The following is a 14,602-nucleotide window of genomic DNA, read 5'->3' on the forward strand; positions in this document are numbered from 1 at the left end:
TCAAATGAATAATTTTGACAAAAAATTAAGCATATGATTGGATAACTTTATCATTCTAACTCTACCATATAATAAATACATGCATAAAAGCTTGGGAACATTGAAATGTCAAAAATTTTAAAATGTTTTGTCAAAAATAAGTAGATTTATAAATGTTTTCTTATACGATGCAAATCGGATCAACAACTTTTGCAATTTTCAATAATTTTTCATTCAACATTTCTAATTTTAAAATCAGTTTGACAGTTCTTTGTCCCAGCAGCTGTGTCGATGCGACTACCTGTATTCTTCTAATATGAGTGGTGCACGTTCCATCCATGATAAAACGAAACGTACAGCTGCTGGTACAATGAGCTGTCAAACATTTTTGGAATTCCAAATTTTGAATGATTTTTTTTTTGAATTTGTTGAAAATTACATATACCAACCTCTGAACGTCTTCATATAAGAAAATCTTTTAAAATTAATTTGTTTTTGGAGATAATTTTCAATATTTTTTTGACATATCAATGTTCGCGAGTGTTCATGCATCTACCTGTATTCTTCTACCATTATTCAATCCAATGAATTTTTGTGTAACTGCATTATCGACATCTATCTTCTTTTACTCCATTTTGACATCTGAAATGTCATTGCGAGTTCTGTCAGTTGTTGTTCGCCCAGCAAAATAAAAACTATTTCATTTTCACGTTTCTCGGTGATAAAATCCAAAAATATGGTCGGTTGGAGTAGTTTTGTGCGTCCAGCGGCTCAATTCGCCAAATATCGTGCAATTTTGCAATCGCCTGTTGTACAGAATGGTAAGCTTCATTAAATGTTCCAAGGAAAACAAAAAGAAAAGGAACTGCAAGTGCCATTACGCAACTTGATGGGGAATCAAAACATTTTCCAATATGCCCATAAAACTTTTGGTTTCTTTTTTAGCTGTCCAGCAACAATTGCGTCAGATGAGCGGTGGTCATCATCACATGATTGTACAACCTTCCCGATTCCAGTGGAACAAATTCAAGGATCTATTGCACTTCTATGTAATGTTGGGTGTTTTGCCCATCACCGGTATTGTCTTGTACAGCAATATCTTCGTCGGTCCCGCTCAATTGCATGAAATCCCCGAAGGCTATGAACCAAAATATTGGGAATACCACAAAGTAAGTCAGAGAATGTTACAGACTTTTTACAATAACTTTTTATAAATTCTTGTAAGTAAACCAGAGTATAACAGTTGTTAGTTTACTCTTCTGGTTTCCATCTGAGTATTCCAAGCGTGACAAAGACAACATTCCTTACACCTTCGAGAGCATCGAAATCAGGTTATATTTACAAGATAATTTGTTGGGGAGCCTTTTTCAATCACAGAGCGATAAATCGAATTGTTCCTTGAGAACCTCTATGTCAAAACCATAAATTTTCTTTTTGGAAAAAGTTAATACACAAACATTCATTCTTGTCACCGGCGATGATGTTACAACTGTAGCATTTCGTCGCTCCCAACAACGACAATTATGTTTATCTAAGCCTCAAATATTTTAGTGATTTTTTTCGATTAAAACCCTTAATTATTTGTATTGCCATCAACTTTTTTTTTCTAATATTTGTCTTTTTATTTTTACTAGCATCCAATTTCCCGTTTCATTGCCCGTTACTTCTTGACCAATCCACAACAGGAATATGAGAAGTCTTTGCATTATCTCTATGAGGAAGATGAAAAAGCTAAACTCAGGTAAATAATTTTTATTGGGCACGAAAACATATAAATTAATATATATTTTTTTATTTTGCAGAAATTTGGAAGAACAAATCCGTGCTAAAATGTCCGAACGCAATGATTATCAAGCCTATTACTATAGACCAGCAATTGCCAAGTACCATAGGATTTCTAAGGAATCTGCTGATGCATTGGCTGAAATTCGTGGTGAAAATTAAAACTACCAATACTAGAATAGTGCTGTTTTAAAAAGCAGAATAAAACATTAATATCAATTAGTTGAAATTAAGGACCGTTAATTGTTTCATTCGAAAATACATTGCCTTTATAAATAAAAACGTGTGAGAAATGTGATAGTAAAGCAATTTCTTCCTATAGCAATAAAGAGAGAAGAGGAGAGCCAAAAAGTAAAAATTAAAGGAATGTAAAACTCTGAAACTCCCTTTACGTTCAATAAACAGAAAAGAATCAGAAAATCACAATGCAGTTCGAAAGTAGAGCAGTGGATAAAAATTTTCTAACTTTTACCATTCTATAAAGTAAAGGAACGATAACTTGTAGGCCGATTGAATACTAAATTAAAAAGAAATATTGTACTTTTGTTGATTAACAACAAAAATAAATATGGTGTCCCAAATTAAATGCTAACACTGTACTGAATATGAAAAAAGGAAAAGAAAAAGTTCCAGGCAAATATTTCCCATATATGCGGGAAAAACTTCTTACTTGAAATCGGTTTCCACAAATCTTTATTAACTTATATGAGTTAAAGCATATACAATTATCTTAAATAAATACAAATTATATAGGTATATAAAAATATGACTTTCTTGTCTAATAAGTGACCGACTATTCACTGTCTGAGACGATGCTCAAACAAATGCCAAAATTTTGTCCATCAAACAAATTAGCCCCAAGCTTGATTTTTGCAATAATATAAAACTAATTTGCCATTTGTGCCATGGCAGTCGTATAAATTTTTTATTATTTGGTCGGGAGCGGGAGCAAAAGTTTGATTAACATAAAGAAACTGCAACAATAAAAATATTATTTAGATTATTTAAATAAATGGTATAATTATTTTCTACAAACTTACAATTTGTTCCGACGGATCTAGCTTAAGGTACTTATGTATAAACTTTTGAATCCAACTAACTGTTTTGTAAGGATCCACAGTCCACGAACGCTTCTTAATAATGGGTACGTTTCCAGTAGCGTTTAGTAAAATGCAAACTGGAAAGATATATATAAAAAAATATAAGAGAAGTCACAATAATATCACATTGGTCGCAATAATCTTCAGCTTTAAAATAAAATACTTAAAAAAACAGTCTCGGGCATATGCATGGAAAACAAAACGTAGTAACAAAGATGTAGTTTGACATTTCGTATTACAAATATGTTCAATATACATCTGGTATTTGCTTAGCCTTCATAAGCCTAGGCTATCACTTTCATTTAACATTTTTCAATTTCTATTGAGAAAAGACGCTCTTGCACAAATTATATGGGTACAGGCTGTGGAGGGTATTAGTCATATTTTCAGCTGATATTAGTATTATAGGTTCTCCAGTGTTTTTAATCGATTTGACTAAAATTTTCCCATTTTAGAGGAAGTGTTAAGTTGGGCCAATCAATCGCAATATAGGGAGTTTGTTTCTCATAACTTGAGTACCTATAACAGCAGATGACAAACCCCAATTTCAGATGGTAGCTGTAAGCAAAGAAGTTTTCCACAGCTATTCCGAGTCATTTCAAAACAACATCCAGGATTCCAATGCGATCTCCGACTCTGCATCCTTACAAAATAGTGCATAGTTGATGACTAGATGCTACAATAAAATTAGATACTTTGCAAAATACTATTCATCGTCGACTTCTTGCATACGAGCTTATCTCTGTAAGTTTGTAAGAACTGTCGTAGAATTTCACTTACAAACAATCATGCTTACTTTTGTTATCCTTTTCCGCGGAGGCTGTTGGTGTATTCTCTGTTTCATTGTCTGCCATTGTCTGGGAAATTTGTTTTATTTGTTAAATGAATTTACTTGTTTTCGAAGTATATAACAGAGTGTTGTGTATATAAGCGATTCGACTGAAGTAAATGTCAAAAAAGATTATTTTTTTGTAACAGCTGACTTTTGTTTACACAAATATCGATAATGCTGTACACAATTTGACAATTGTTTTGCTTTGGATTGCCACTAATCTCAAATAATTGTTGTACGAACAATATGGCGACTCTTGTTTAATATGTCATATTAGTCGATCTGCCAATCCCTGGCTCTCTGAGATTTCTGCCAGAAATCATTGTTGGCGTGTTACTGTCATTTGCGTGGAATTTCTATAAAATTTGCAGTAAATATTATAAATAACTTCAAAATGTATGCTGGAGAAGATTATGGCAATGTGGTATGTTCGGTGTATATAAAAATCTTCCGTTATTCTCTAAGGACTTCAAGTTTATTTACGTTTGCAAAAAATTATTTTTGCCGTAAACATAACCTAACATATGACATTCATTTGTGTGTGCATTTTTTTGTATTTGTAGGAATACTATGATGAGTACGCCCATACTGGAGATCCACAATTGGATCTGGCCTATGAACGCAATAACTACTATCGCATGCCGGAAAATGTGAAATATTTCCTGCTCAACTTTTGCCAAGCTGTGAAAGACGGCGTCTTGTTTGACATCCAGAACATGTACGAGAATACCTTTCCACAAATTAGTGATCATCACTTTGATAAGTCTGCCTGGCCTGATGAGGAACAAGTAGCCGCCTTGGTTGACAATGACAATTTGTTCTTGATTCTTTACAAGGAATTGTACTATCGTCACATCCATGCACGCATTCCTGGTGGACCCAAGTTGGAACAACGCATCAATTCGTTCTTCAACTATTGTGATTTCTTCAATTTAATTATCTCTTCACAAAGTCCAGTTTTGTTGGAACTACCCGACATTTGGTTGTGGGAATTGGTTGATGAGTTTGTTTATCAGTTCCAGAATTTCGCTCAATACAGGTGAGTCCATAGACTATGTACAAATGAGACGGCGTTATTTTCGTTTTGAACGTTCCGCAAATTGCATGCAAAGCTTCCAGCTTGTTACCAAAAGTAATTCAGTTACTTTTAAAATTTTACAGCTTTTCATTTGATCTTACAAATCTAATATGTTGTTTATTTTATTTTAGAGCTCGTCTGACCGACAAAACCCAAGAAGAAATCCATGAATTGTGTGTTAACCACAGCAATGTTTGGAGTATTTTGTGCATCCTCAACGTCTTACATTCCTTGGTAGATATCTCCAATATTAAAAAACAATTGGAAGCCATCTCTCAGGGTAACGATCCCCAGGCTGTTGCCGGAGAATTTGGTGAATTATCATTCTACAAAATGTTGGGTTACTTCTCATTGGTTGGATTGTTGCGTGTCCATTCTCTATTGGGTGACTACTATCAAGCCATCAAGGTCTTGGAACCAATTGAAATTCACAAGAAATCCCAATATTCCCACATCCCTGCATGCCAGATTTCTACATCATACTATGTTGGATTTGCCTACATGATGATGCGCCGTTATGCTGATGCTATTCGCACATTCTCCGAAATTCTGTTGTACATCCAACGTACCAAGCAATTGTACAGTACACGTTCATACCAAAATGATCAGATCAACAAACAAGCTGAACAAATGTATCATTTGTTGGCCATTTGTTTGGTCTTGCATCCACAGTGTATTGATGAGTCTATACAGCAGGTGTTGCGTGAAAAGAACTATCACGATGCCATGTTCAAGATGCAATGTGGTGACTTGGATGTATTCAAATCGTTCTTCCTCTTTGCCTGCCCACGTTTTGTTAGTCCCTGTCCTCCTGCTGCTGATGCTCCCGTTGAAGATTATGTCAAAGATCCAATGGAACATCAACTGATGGTATTCATGGATGAAGTAAGACAACAAGCTGATCTACCAACCACACGTTCATACTTGAAATTGTACACCACCCTGCCACTGGCTAAATTGGCTTCATTCATTGATCCTCAAGCCAGCGAAGATGATGTATCGAAATTGTTGATTCGTCTCTTGTGTTTCAAGCATAAAATGCGCAATTTGGTTTGGTCCAAGGGTTCCAGTGGTTTGGAAGGCACATTTAAATCTGGTTCAGAGGTATTAAAAAAAAACAAAGTTTATTATTTTTATAAATTATTTAACTAATCTGTTTGTTTTCAGTTGGACTTCTACATTGATGACGACATGATTCACATTGCCGATACTAAGGTTTCCCATCGTTATGGTGATTTCTTTGTGCGAAAAATTCTGAAGTTCAATGAATTGAATCGTAAATTGAAAAATATTAACATTTAAATTTATATTTTAATATTGATTCACATAAAGTACGCAACCAATTATTTTTATTAACATTATAGTGTGTAAACGATGACTTTTTCCATGGCTTCTCGACCAAGATTACAAGAAATAAAAGAAATAAGGCATTCTATATGCCCAGAAAAAGTCATTAATAAAATATAGTGTGTTTTGAAATGTTATGGGGAGAGAACTATCCAAGAGGGAAGTTTCCGTGAGTGAGTGAGTAAAAAGACGTAGGTAGCTACGGAATTATTTTGAAATTTTTTGAATATTACATGAGCTCCAGATATAAAAAGCGTTTCCATTACCGCTTTGACAAATGGGGCTACCTCTATTGAATGATAATCCATCGTTTTTTCTATTTTATTCTTTAACGAGATATAGAGTAAAAAGTAGTAGCATGATTGTCAGATTCTGATTGGAAGATATAATAATGAATTTTAAAGATATTGATAGTTTTTTCTCGTACATTGCAAATATTATCAGGTATGTGACAAAATGGTTTGAATTTCGTAATTCAAAATCGTTCTTTTTGTTTTAGCTTCTTCAGATTTCGTACGATTTGGTGAACTACGAATTCAGTTTAAATATGCCAACATTATATATTCAATATGGTAACATTAGGGGAATGAAAGAAACAATGAATTAGGAATCAAGACAAACACACATGATTAGAAACATTGTAGATGTTTAAATATTCTGTTTAAAAGAGTTTTTTTTTGTGAAAAACGAAGCATTACATTGATTCCTGTAGAAGTTTAAATATTCTGTTTAAGAGTTTTTTGTGAAAAACTAAACATTTGATTCCTGAGCACATATTTATTGAAAGGACACCCACCAGTTTTTACATTTTACTTTTAATTGTAACACATTTTTTTTAACGTATACTGTCCAGTCTGACCATGTCTTTGACATAGCCCTCGCTAGGTCCTGGTGCCTCTTCATAAAATCTATGACAACTGTTTCTATTGTCGAATTCCTGTGCTTGCTCCTAAAATATAAATTAATGAATGATTGATTAAACAGGATTCCACAATACATATTATACATATTTGAAGATAATTACATTTTTGTACAAAATTATATTTTTGAGTGTTCTTTTTGTTTTGTTTTTTCTCTTTGCAACACTTTCTTAACAATTGGCTTCGTCAATTGAGAAACCATTAAAATTTGGTAGTTATTTTAAATAAAAAAAGATAAAAAAATTAAATTTGTGTATTTGTCATTAAGACAACATCGTTATTACTTAAAAGTGGTGTGAGAGAGTTTTAAAGTCATAAGTTTCCATAAAAATACAATTTCACTTGCAAAAAAATTGGTTTCAAACAAAAAATATTTTGCGTTTTACGATTTCTGATGAAGCTAAATTCGAAATTAAAATCACTTTCGTACCGAATTCGTTCCTGTGACATGACTGCACATTTCTATGGAAATATGAAATGAAACATATTTCCTGTATTCAATGTCGCATTTGACATTTTTCCTTTACAATTTTTTTTCACATTTTCATGGCACAAGATTGAGGTAAAGTTGTTTCGCAGAGATTTTGGAGATTTTGACAATTCACTCTTACTGCCGTAACTACTAACAAGTAAAAAAGCTGTAATGGCATGTTTACGTTAGAGCTTTTTTCCGGGTTAACCTTCTTTATGAAGATTTATTTGAGGTATATGAAATGGAATTGACAATTTAAACCTACTGGGTTTTCTAAATCCTTTACAGCGTAAAAGTACTAAAAGTTCGGCAGGGCCGAACTTTGAATACCCTCCACCATTTGGTTCAAATGTGGCATTTTTCAAACAATTAAAATCCAAAAATACCGAATATAGCCGTATATTAGGGTCTATACGACGAGGTGGAGCTGCATACGCAACTTTTGTCAGAAGCGTGCACAAACAATTTTCTGGCATAGACTGTAGTATTCATTACGAACTTCAAATACAAAATTTGAAATAATTCCGGTGAATAATGTCGCCAAAATCATCAAAATACCGTATATCAGGGGTACCGTTATATGGGGGCTATATGAAGACGTGGACCTGCACGGACAATTTTCTGTCTTATGCTGTGGTATCCATTTCGAACTTCGAGTACCAAATTTGAAACAATTCCGGTAAATAATTTCGCTAAAATCAAAAAAAAAAAAAAACCGAATATCGGGAGGTGCCGTTATATAGGGACTATACGAAGACGTGGACCTACATGGCCCATTTTCAATACCAAAAGTCCTGCAGACATAATACACATTTGAGTAAATTTTTATCAATTTACTTCATTTCGTTCGCAAGCTAGAGTGATTTCCACAGACGGATAGACAGACGAACATTGTTAAATCGACATAGAATTTTATGCTGATCAAGAATATATATGCTTTGTGGGGTCTAAAAAGTATATCTCGAGGTGTTACAAACGGAATGACAAACTTAATATACCCTCCATACTATGGTGGAGGGTATTTAAAAATGGAACACATCATATAATTTTGATGTTGGCAATAACGCATCTCTTATAACGAAACCAATAACGCAAATTGTTTCGATCTTAAGTATCCCTGTATGCATTGTTTGTTTTTGTTTTGATTTGCATATTTATCTAATATTCCTTGGCCTTTGTTTGCTAGTTGTAACGGCGACGACTTTCTAATAGAAGCTTGGAAATCTGGTGATACAAGAACATTCATATCCCACCAAAACATAATCAAATTACCTGTTCCAGGGCCAAATACGAAGAAACAAAGATTTTGGAATGTCAAAGAAATGAATACATTGCGCGATAGCCTGGCCAGCATTCCTGGTGCTGTGCAAAATTTAGCCACAGCTGCATCGAACTACTATGTGGCAGCTAGAAATAGTCAAGGTCAAAACGATTCTTTGTCTACAGCAGCGGAAGATCGTCTGAGTGCGTCATCTACACCAACAACAGAGTCCTTGCATAGTTTTAACGAAATCGATTCTGCGTCAGGAGCCATACTAGTGAGTGAAAAATCTTTGCCCATACCGGCTTCATTGGTTAAGGAGCAGTGGCGTTTGATATTTAACTCTGAGGCCAGTGTTCAAGATCTGCAGGAAGCCATCAACCATTGCAAAGATTTGGTGCTGATTTCCGAGGAGAATAGTGAAGAACGTAGATGGCTGGTTAGGCATTTGGTGGACCTCAGGTATTCCCTGGAAGAATTACAAGAGGCTCAAAGCGATAAACTGGAGGTGGGACCAACAGTTAAGACGGTTGTGGGTCATCACTTTACAGCGCGTCAAAGAGGCATTGGCAAAACACTACCCTTACCCACCCAGCGAAATTATTGTGATTATTGCACGGGCATTATTTGGAGTGTGGTCCAGGCATCCTATTTTTGTACCGACTGTCGTTATATGGCCCATCAAAAATGTGTTGACAAAGTTACTAGAGTGTGCGCACATGTTATAGCTTCCGAACGCCAATATCCCATTTTGGAAATTTGTCCCGAAATTGGTCTGGCTGCCCAACAATACAAGTGCATGGAATGTCAAACGTTGCTTAATTGCAGTAAGTACAAGCTCATGAATTTACCTCAATTTGTTTGTTGTAATTGTGTCTTGTTTTTATTTCTTTTATGTTCCCATGTATATCATCATAATCTAAGCCTTGCATACAACCATACAATGTTTTGGAAGAAAATCCAAACCTGGTATTTAGAATACTTTTATTGCCAACAATTTACATTTTTGAAAAGCAAATAGAAATTTGTCTTACATCTATTTTGTTTCATATTTGAATATTACAGAAAACTCCTGGATTGAACCAAGACTATGTGATTATACAGGTCTGTATTTCTGTCCTTCGTGCCATTGGAATGATCAGAGTGTGATTCCAGCTCGTGTTGTACATAATTGGGATTTTTTGCCTCGAAAAGTTTCCCGTTCAGCCTTGCAAGAAATCCAGTTATTTCTGGATAAACCTTTGATACGTCTTGAAGAAGCCAATCCGAAGTTATTTGTCTTCCTTGAAAAATTGGCCACGGTAAAGAAACTACGTACAAATCTGGTATATATGAGAAAATATTTGTCAGAATGTCGGCAGGCATTGGAAGATAAGATACTAGAAACTCAAATAGGTAAGTGTTAATAACATTACATCCTTATTGTTGTTGGTTTTGCTGAGTGAGAAATTTCGCTACTCTAAAGCCCGACAATAAAAATGCATTGAAAGGAATTGTGGTTTAAGATAAAAACAGGAACATAACTCAATGTGCCCATCTGCGCTATTCCTTACTATAAAATCACATTGCTTGAAGACTATTTTTTGGATGCACTAATATTAAAATGCTTTAATCCTTGTAGGTCATCGTCGTTACCTAATACAGTCCAATGAATTATATTCCATCAACGATCTGGAACAAACTGAAAATGGTACACTAGCAGATTATCTCCATAAAGTCTTCAATTGTTTCGACAAGCATATACGCAGCTGTTCCATGTGCATGGCCAAGGCCTACATCTGTGAAATTTGTAGCAATGACGAAGTTATATTTCCCTTCGATGATGGTTGCATTATTTGTGACATGTGTAATTCTATATATCATCGTGTTTGTATGACTCGTAAAAATATGATTTGTCCAAAATGTGTTCGTGTCCAAGAAAGACGATTACAAAGGGAACGAAGTATAGAAAGTAAAGAGAATAATGAAAATAATCCAAATAATGCTAGACCTAACGATATATAACTTTTAATAATATATATTTGTTCATGTGATGTTTGTATATAAATAAGAATATATACAGACGTGTGGTATAGAAAGTATATTTTTTGTAATGTAAGCTTTAATGTGTAATACTAATTTTTACTTCTTAACTATAAATAAATATGTATATAACTTAATCTAACCTATAAATTCTCCCTCAAGCCATATAATTTCTTCATTTCAATTGAATACTTTCGCTGGAAGAAAACCTGCCATATAAAAAAGTCCAATATGTTTTAATCTGAAGTGGCCGTAATTTAATATTTTGAACCCTTATATGGGGGAAAAATTTCAATGTTTGTCTGGAAGTTTGAAAAATCGCCTCCCTAGACTTATAGTCTAGAAGACCGTCACACGTCTTTTAGAAATTAATGTGTCACTAAAGAAACTTATTACGCGGGCATTTGATATTTGGAGCTGAGCAAAACTTATTTTGTGCCAAATGGACAAAAGATTTAATTGTGTTAGGAATTTAAATTCCCCCTAAGTATAGCAATAGGAAAATATTAATGGGATAAACGAAATAAATATGTCCCACACCTTTATGAATATTATAGACACGAATCCTTAAAAATGCCATTATTCTCAAAAAATATCCTTTCAAACATTGAATACACATTTTCATTCCGAATATTCCCCGTAATTTAAACTGAAATATCTTTTTCGAAACATTGTTCTTGTCATTCACAATTCCGGTAATAAAAATGTCGGTCAGTTTCTTGGTTCATGCATGAAATGCAGTAACAACGAGACTAGACTAGGGAAATGTTGGCTTAAATATATGGAACCATATAATGAAAACCAACCCTGTTTTATTCGTAACTGAATAAAGTGAAGATAATACACAATCACAATAACGGCATATTATAGCAATAGAAGGACGTGGTGAAAATTTTTTATTTATCTGAAGATAAAAGGAATTATCTTTTTGTATGTACATCCTTTTGCCGGTTGTTGCTATGCGACTCTTTCACAATACTGTATAGGTACTTCCTTCGAAGGCAATCAGAGTGTATGTTGTGTTGGGAAGGTTCACCCTCATTTTTACAAGTTCATAGCAACTGTTGGTCATGGTAGGTGGAGTTACCGTGTGTGAGAGTAATGTGTCATACACAATTTTTTTATTTATATTAAGGGCTTAGAACTAAAAAAGGGGGCAATGCCGATTAAGGATTTCAATTCAAGATTTATTCCGTGTTATGTTGGTAGTCGAAATGAAATGAACAGAGATCGGAATGGTATTTTATTGTTATTTTGTTCGTGCTTTGTAATGGATCCAATACTGATGGGAATAGCAACTGAAAGTTTGAATGGTATGCGAATTGTTCATTTCCAGGCTCTGCAAGCAGTTTTGCCAAGAAACTCCATAGTATGGAAGGTATATTAAGTTTGTAATTTCGTTTGTGATGCCTCGAAATATATATTTTAGACCCCACAAAGTATATATATTCTTGATCTGCATAAAAATCTATGTCGATTTAGCGATGTCCGTCCGGCTATCCGTCTTCCGAATGAAATGAAATAGGTTGATACAATTTTACTTTAATGTATATTATGTCTGCAGGGCTTTTGATATTTAAAATGGGCCATGTAGGTCCACGTTTTGGTATAGTGCCCATGTAACGGTACCTCCCTATTTTCGGTATTTTGATGATTTAAGCAACATTATTCACCAGAATTCAAATTTGGTATTTGAAGTTTGAATGGATACTTCAGCCTATGACAGAAAGATTTCTGTGCGGGTCCACGTTTTCGTATAGCCCTCATATAACGGTACCTCCCGATATTCGGTATTTTGATTATTTTATGCATGTCCATCCATGTATTTTTGTAAAAAAGTACAGGTCGCATCTATTGCCCCATCGGGATGAAATTTTACACAAATTATTTGTTTGGCCCAAGAACAAACCCTGTTTTCAAATTGAAATGTGTAATCCGATTGTTATTTTTGCCCAAAAAAGGAGATTTTTGTAGTGAAAAATACGTTATTTAATGATGTTGCGTCGGGTGGGTCATCAGGGGGCGTGTAGGCAGCATGGCTTACCTGAAAATTCAAAGTAAATAGTTTTTACATTGTTTTTTAAATATGTCTTTGATTACTTACCCCAGTAGCTATTTCTTTGAAAAGGGAAATAGCTCAGAGACCCGATTCAGAAAAACAAAATTTTAAAGTTGGATGCTGTTGCGCATCATGCGAAACAAAAATGAAACTGACATGAAAATGGATGGCGTTGCCATAATAAAAAAAATAGGGATCGTTCAATCGTTATTTGGCTACGGTTTTGTACACCCATGGCTGAGTAGCTATTTCGTAGCTACCCTATCGCCATCAAGAATGTCCATAATGAACATTGGAAAAATTAGGAAAAAATGGTGGCAAAATGAAGCGACTATAAAAAGGGGAAAATACGACGGTCAAAAGAAGTTTTTAACACTAAAAAAGTGAATTTTTATGTGTGTTTACTTGTTTATAAAAAGTGAGAACTCATAATAGGACAGTGGGAAATCAAACATTTTTATTTTTGTATTTTTCTATATAAAGATTCCCCAAAATTACAATATTTTTTTTGGTCTCCACTCTCTGCTGAGTGGGGATCAGGTGTTAAATACCCGGTCCTTGGGTTTAAATTGGCCGTTGAAATTGAAGGTTTCGGCCGTTGAATTGAAGGTGTGTCCTAATTTTGTTTGGTGTCTGTGGTCGAGGTGGTGGAGATTGGTCAAAACTAATCGGCTGGCCGCAAGAAGAAGATTGTTTGATCGCAAGTTGTCCGCTCCTGTGGCATAAGAATTAAGATTACGCCACTTAATCAACGACCAGGTAATAGACGCCCTTTTTCTTTATTCATATTTTGGAGCACGGAAGAAAGTCTAGGGACATGCAACTAAAATAAGACGAGATATCGGAAAAATAAGAACAATTATTAAAAAAATTCATAATTATAAGAAACCATAAAAATGTAATTTAAATAACGGTAGGATAATATTGATAGACATTCAAATTATTTTTATTTAGATACAGTTTAAATTTAATTAAATAGTATAAGTATATGTTGTGATGTCCTTTCTTAATGTTTCAATGTAAGGATGTTTAACGCCAGTTTCCTTTAAATTTTACCTTATACAATATAAGCAATATCCAGAAAAAACTAGAGGTTATAGTCGTTTGTTTCAATTAGAGCCAATTTTGGCTAGTGAGGCCATTGTAAGAGAGCTCCTTTACAATAGGTAGTATTTTGATTAGAATTTGAGGTCTGAAAAGTGCAGACGTACAAAATTTCCTAGGTTTCTCACAAGAAAAATTTGCTATTTTTCATTTTTTACATTTTTAATATAATCTGGTGTTAGATTGTCCCTGTTAAATTAGACAAAATTTATTTGTATTTAGTTGTAAGTCCCGTCTGTCAATAAATAATTTTGTGATTTGAATTAGAGTGAAAATAAAATAAAAATTAATAGAGCAATTTTCTAACTAGGTAAAGAGGTGAGTGTTTGTGGGGTCTTCAGAAAATTAGTTTAAAAAGGAACCCTGAAGACCATGGAAGGGTGGACGAATGCGGAAGTAGAAACATCAACTCTCCCTTGTCTGAGCAGGTGTTGTGTTTGTGTAGTGTATTATATTTGTGATGTGTAATGTTATAGTTTCGTGTTCGTCCTGAGGTGTTACAAAGTGACGGTTGAGAACCAGACCCCAAGACCGCTAGCAGCCGGATGGTCACTTTTAAGGCCGCCAATCAGGATTACGTAACGTAACCAAAATTTTCAATGTGGACAATTGTCTGAAATTCTACATAAGGAGTTTTCTGTAAGTA

The 14,602-nt window shown here is 34.3% G+C and overlaps 4 protein-coding genes across 7 annotated transcripts; 3 read left to right on the forward strand and 1 right to left on the reverse strand.

Annotated features, from left to right (window-relative positions):
* Positions 1-629: 629 nt before the first annotated feature.
* Positions 630-1,994, forward strand: LOC101897379 (NADH dehydrogenase [ubiquinone] 1 beta subcomplex subunit 5, mitochondrial). The gene is made up of 4 exons (XM_005174986.4): positions 630-800; positions 925-1,148; positions 1,614-1,720; positions 1,782-1,994. Exons 1-4 carry the CDS (start codon positions 716-718, stop codon positions 1,921-1,923), a joined length of 558 nt encoding a protein of 185 aa, XP_005175043.1. The 5' UTR covers positions 630-715; the 3' UTR covers positions 1,924-1,994.
* Positions 1,995-2,365: 371 nt separating this feature from the next.
* Positions 2,366-3,824, reverse strand: LOC101897023 (autophagy protein 12-like). The gene is made up of 3 exons (XM_005192107.4): positions 3,658-3,824; positions 2,802-2,938; positions 2,366-2,735 (listed from the first exon to the last, which is right to left on the reverse strand). The coding sequence occupies exons 1-3, from the start codon at positions 3,713-3,715 to the stop codon at positions 2,613-2,615; spliced, it is 318 nt and encodes a 105-aa protein (XP_005192164.1). The 5' UTR covers positions 3,716-3,824; the 3' UTR covers positions 2,366-2,612.
* Positions 3,825-3,962: 138 nt separating this feature from the next.
* On the forward strand, positions 3,963-6,233 carry LOC101889033 (eukaryotic translation initiation factor 3 subunit L). Its single transcript, XM_059131240.1, has 4 exons — positions 3,963-4,117; positions 4,257-4,732; positions 4,903-5,875; positions 5,939-6,233. Exons 1-4 carry the CDS (start codon positions 4,088-4,090, stop codon positions 6,071-6,073), a joined length of 1,614 nt encoding a protein of 537 aa, XP_058987223.1. The 5' UTR covers positions 3,963-4,087; the 3' UTR covers positions 6,074-6,233.
* A 2,444-nt stretch (positions 6,234-8,677) lies between these two features.
* On the forward strand, positions 8,678-10,943 carry LOC101888041 (differentially expressed in FDCP 8 homolog). Of its 4 annotated transcripts, XM_005191527.4 has the most exons (5): positions 8,678-9,598; positions 9,696-9,740; positions 9,837-9,875; positions 9,927-10,166; positions 10,393-10,943. In XM_005191527.4, exons 1-5 carry the CDS (start codon positions 8,833-8,835, stop codon positions 10,773-10,775), a joined length of 1,473 nt encoding a protein of 490 aa, XP_005191584.1. In that variant the 5' UTR covers positions 8,678-8,832; the 3' UTR covers positions 10,776-10,943. The 4 variants fall into 4 exon arrangements, with proteins under 4 accessions (XP_005191584.1, XP_005191583.1, XP_019895187.1 ...); XM_005191526.4 differs by having other exon boundaries at positions 9,837-10,166; XM_020039628.2 differs by lacking the exon at positions 9,696-9,740.
* Positions 10,944-14,602: the final 3,659 nt, after the last annotated feature.

Source organism: Musca domestica, unplaced genomic scaffold (assembly GCF_030504385.1).
Source record: "Musca domestica strain aabys unplaced genomic scaffold, Musca_domestica.polishedcontigs.V.1.1 84, whole genome shotgun sequence".
Taxonomy (NCBI): domain Eukaryota; kingdom Metazoa; phylum Arthropoda; class Insecta; order Diptera; family Muscidae; genus Musca; species Musca domestica.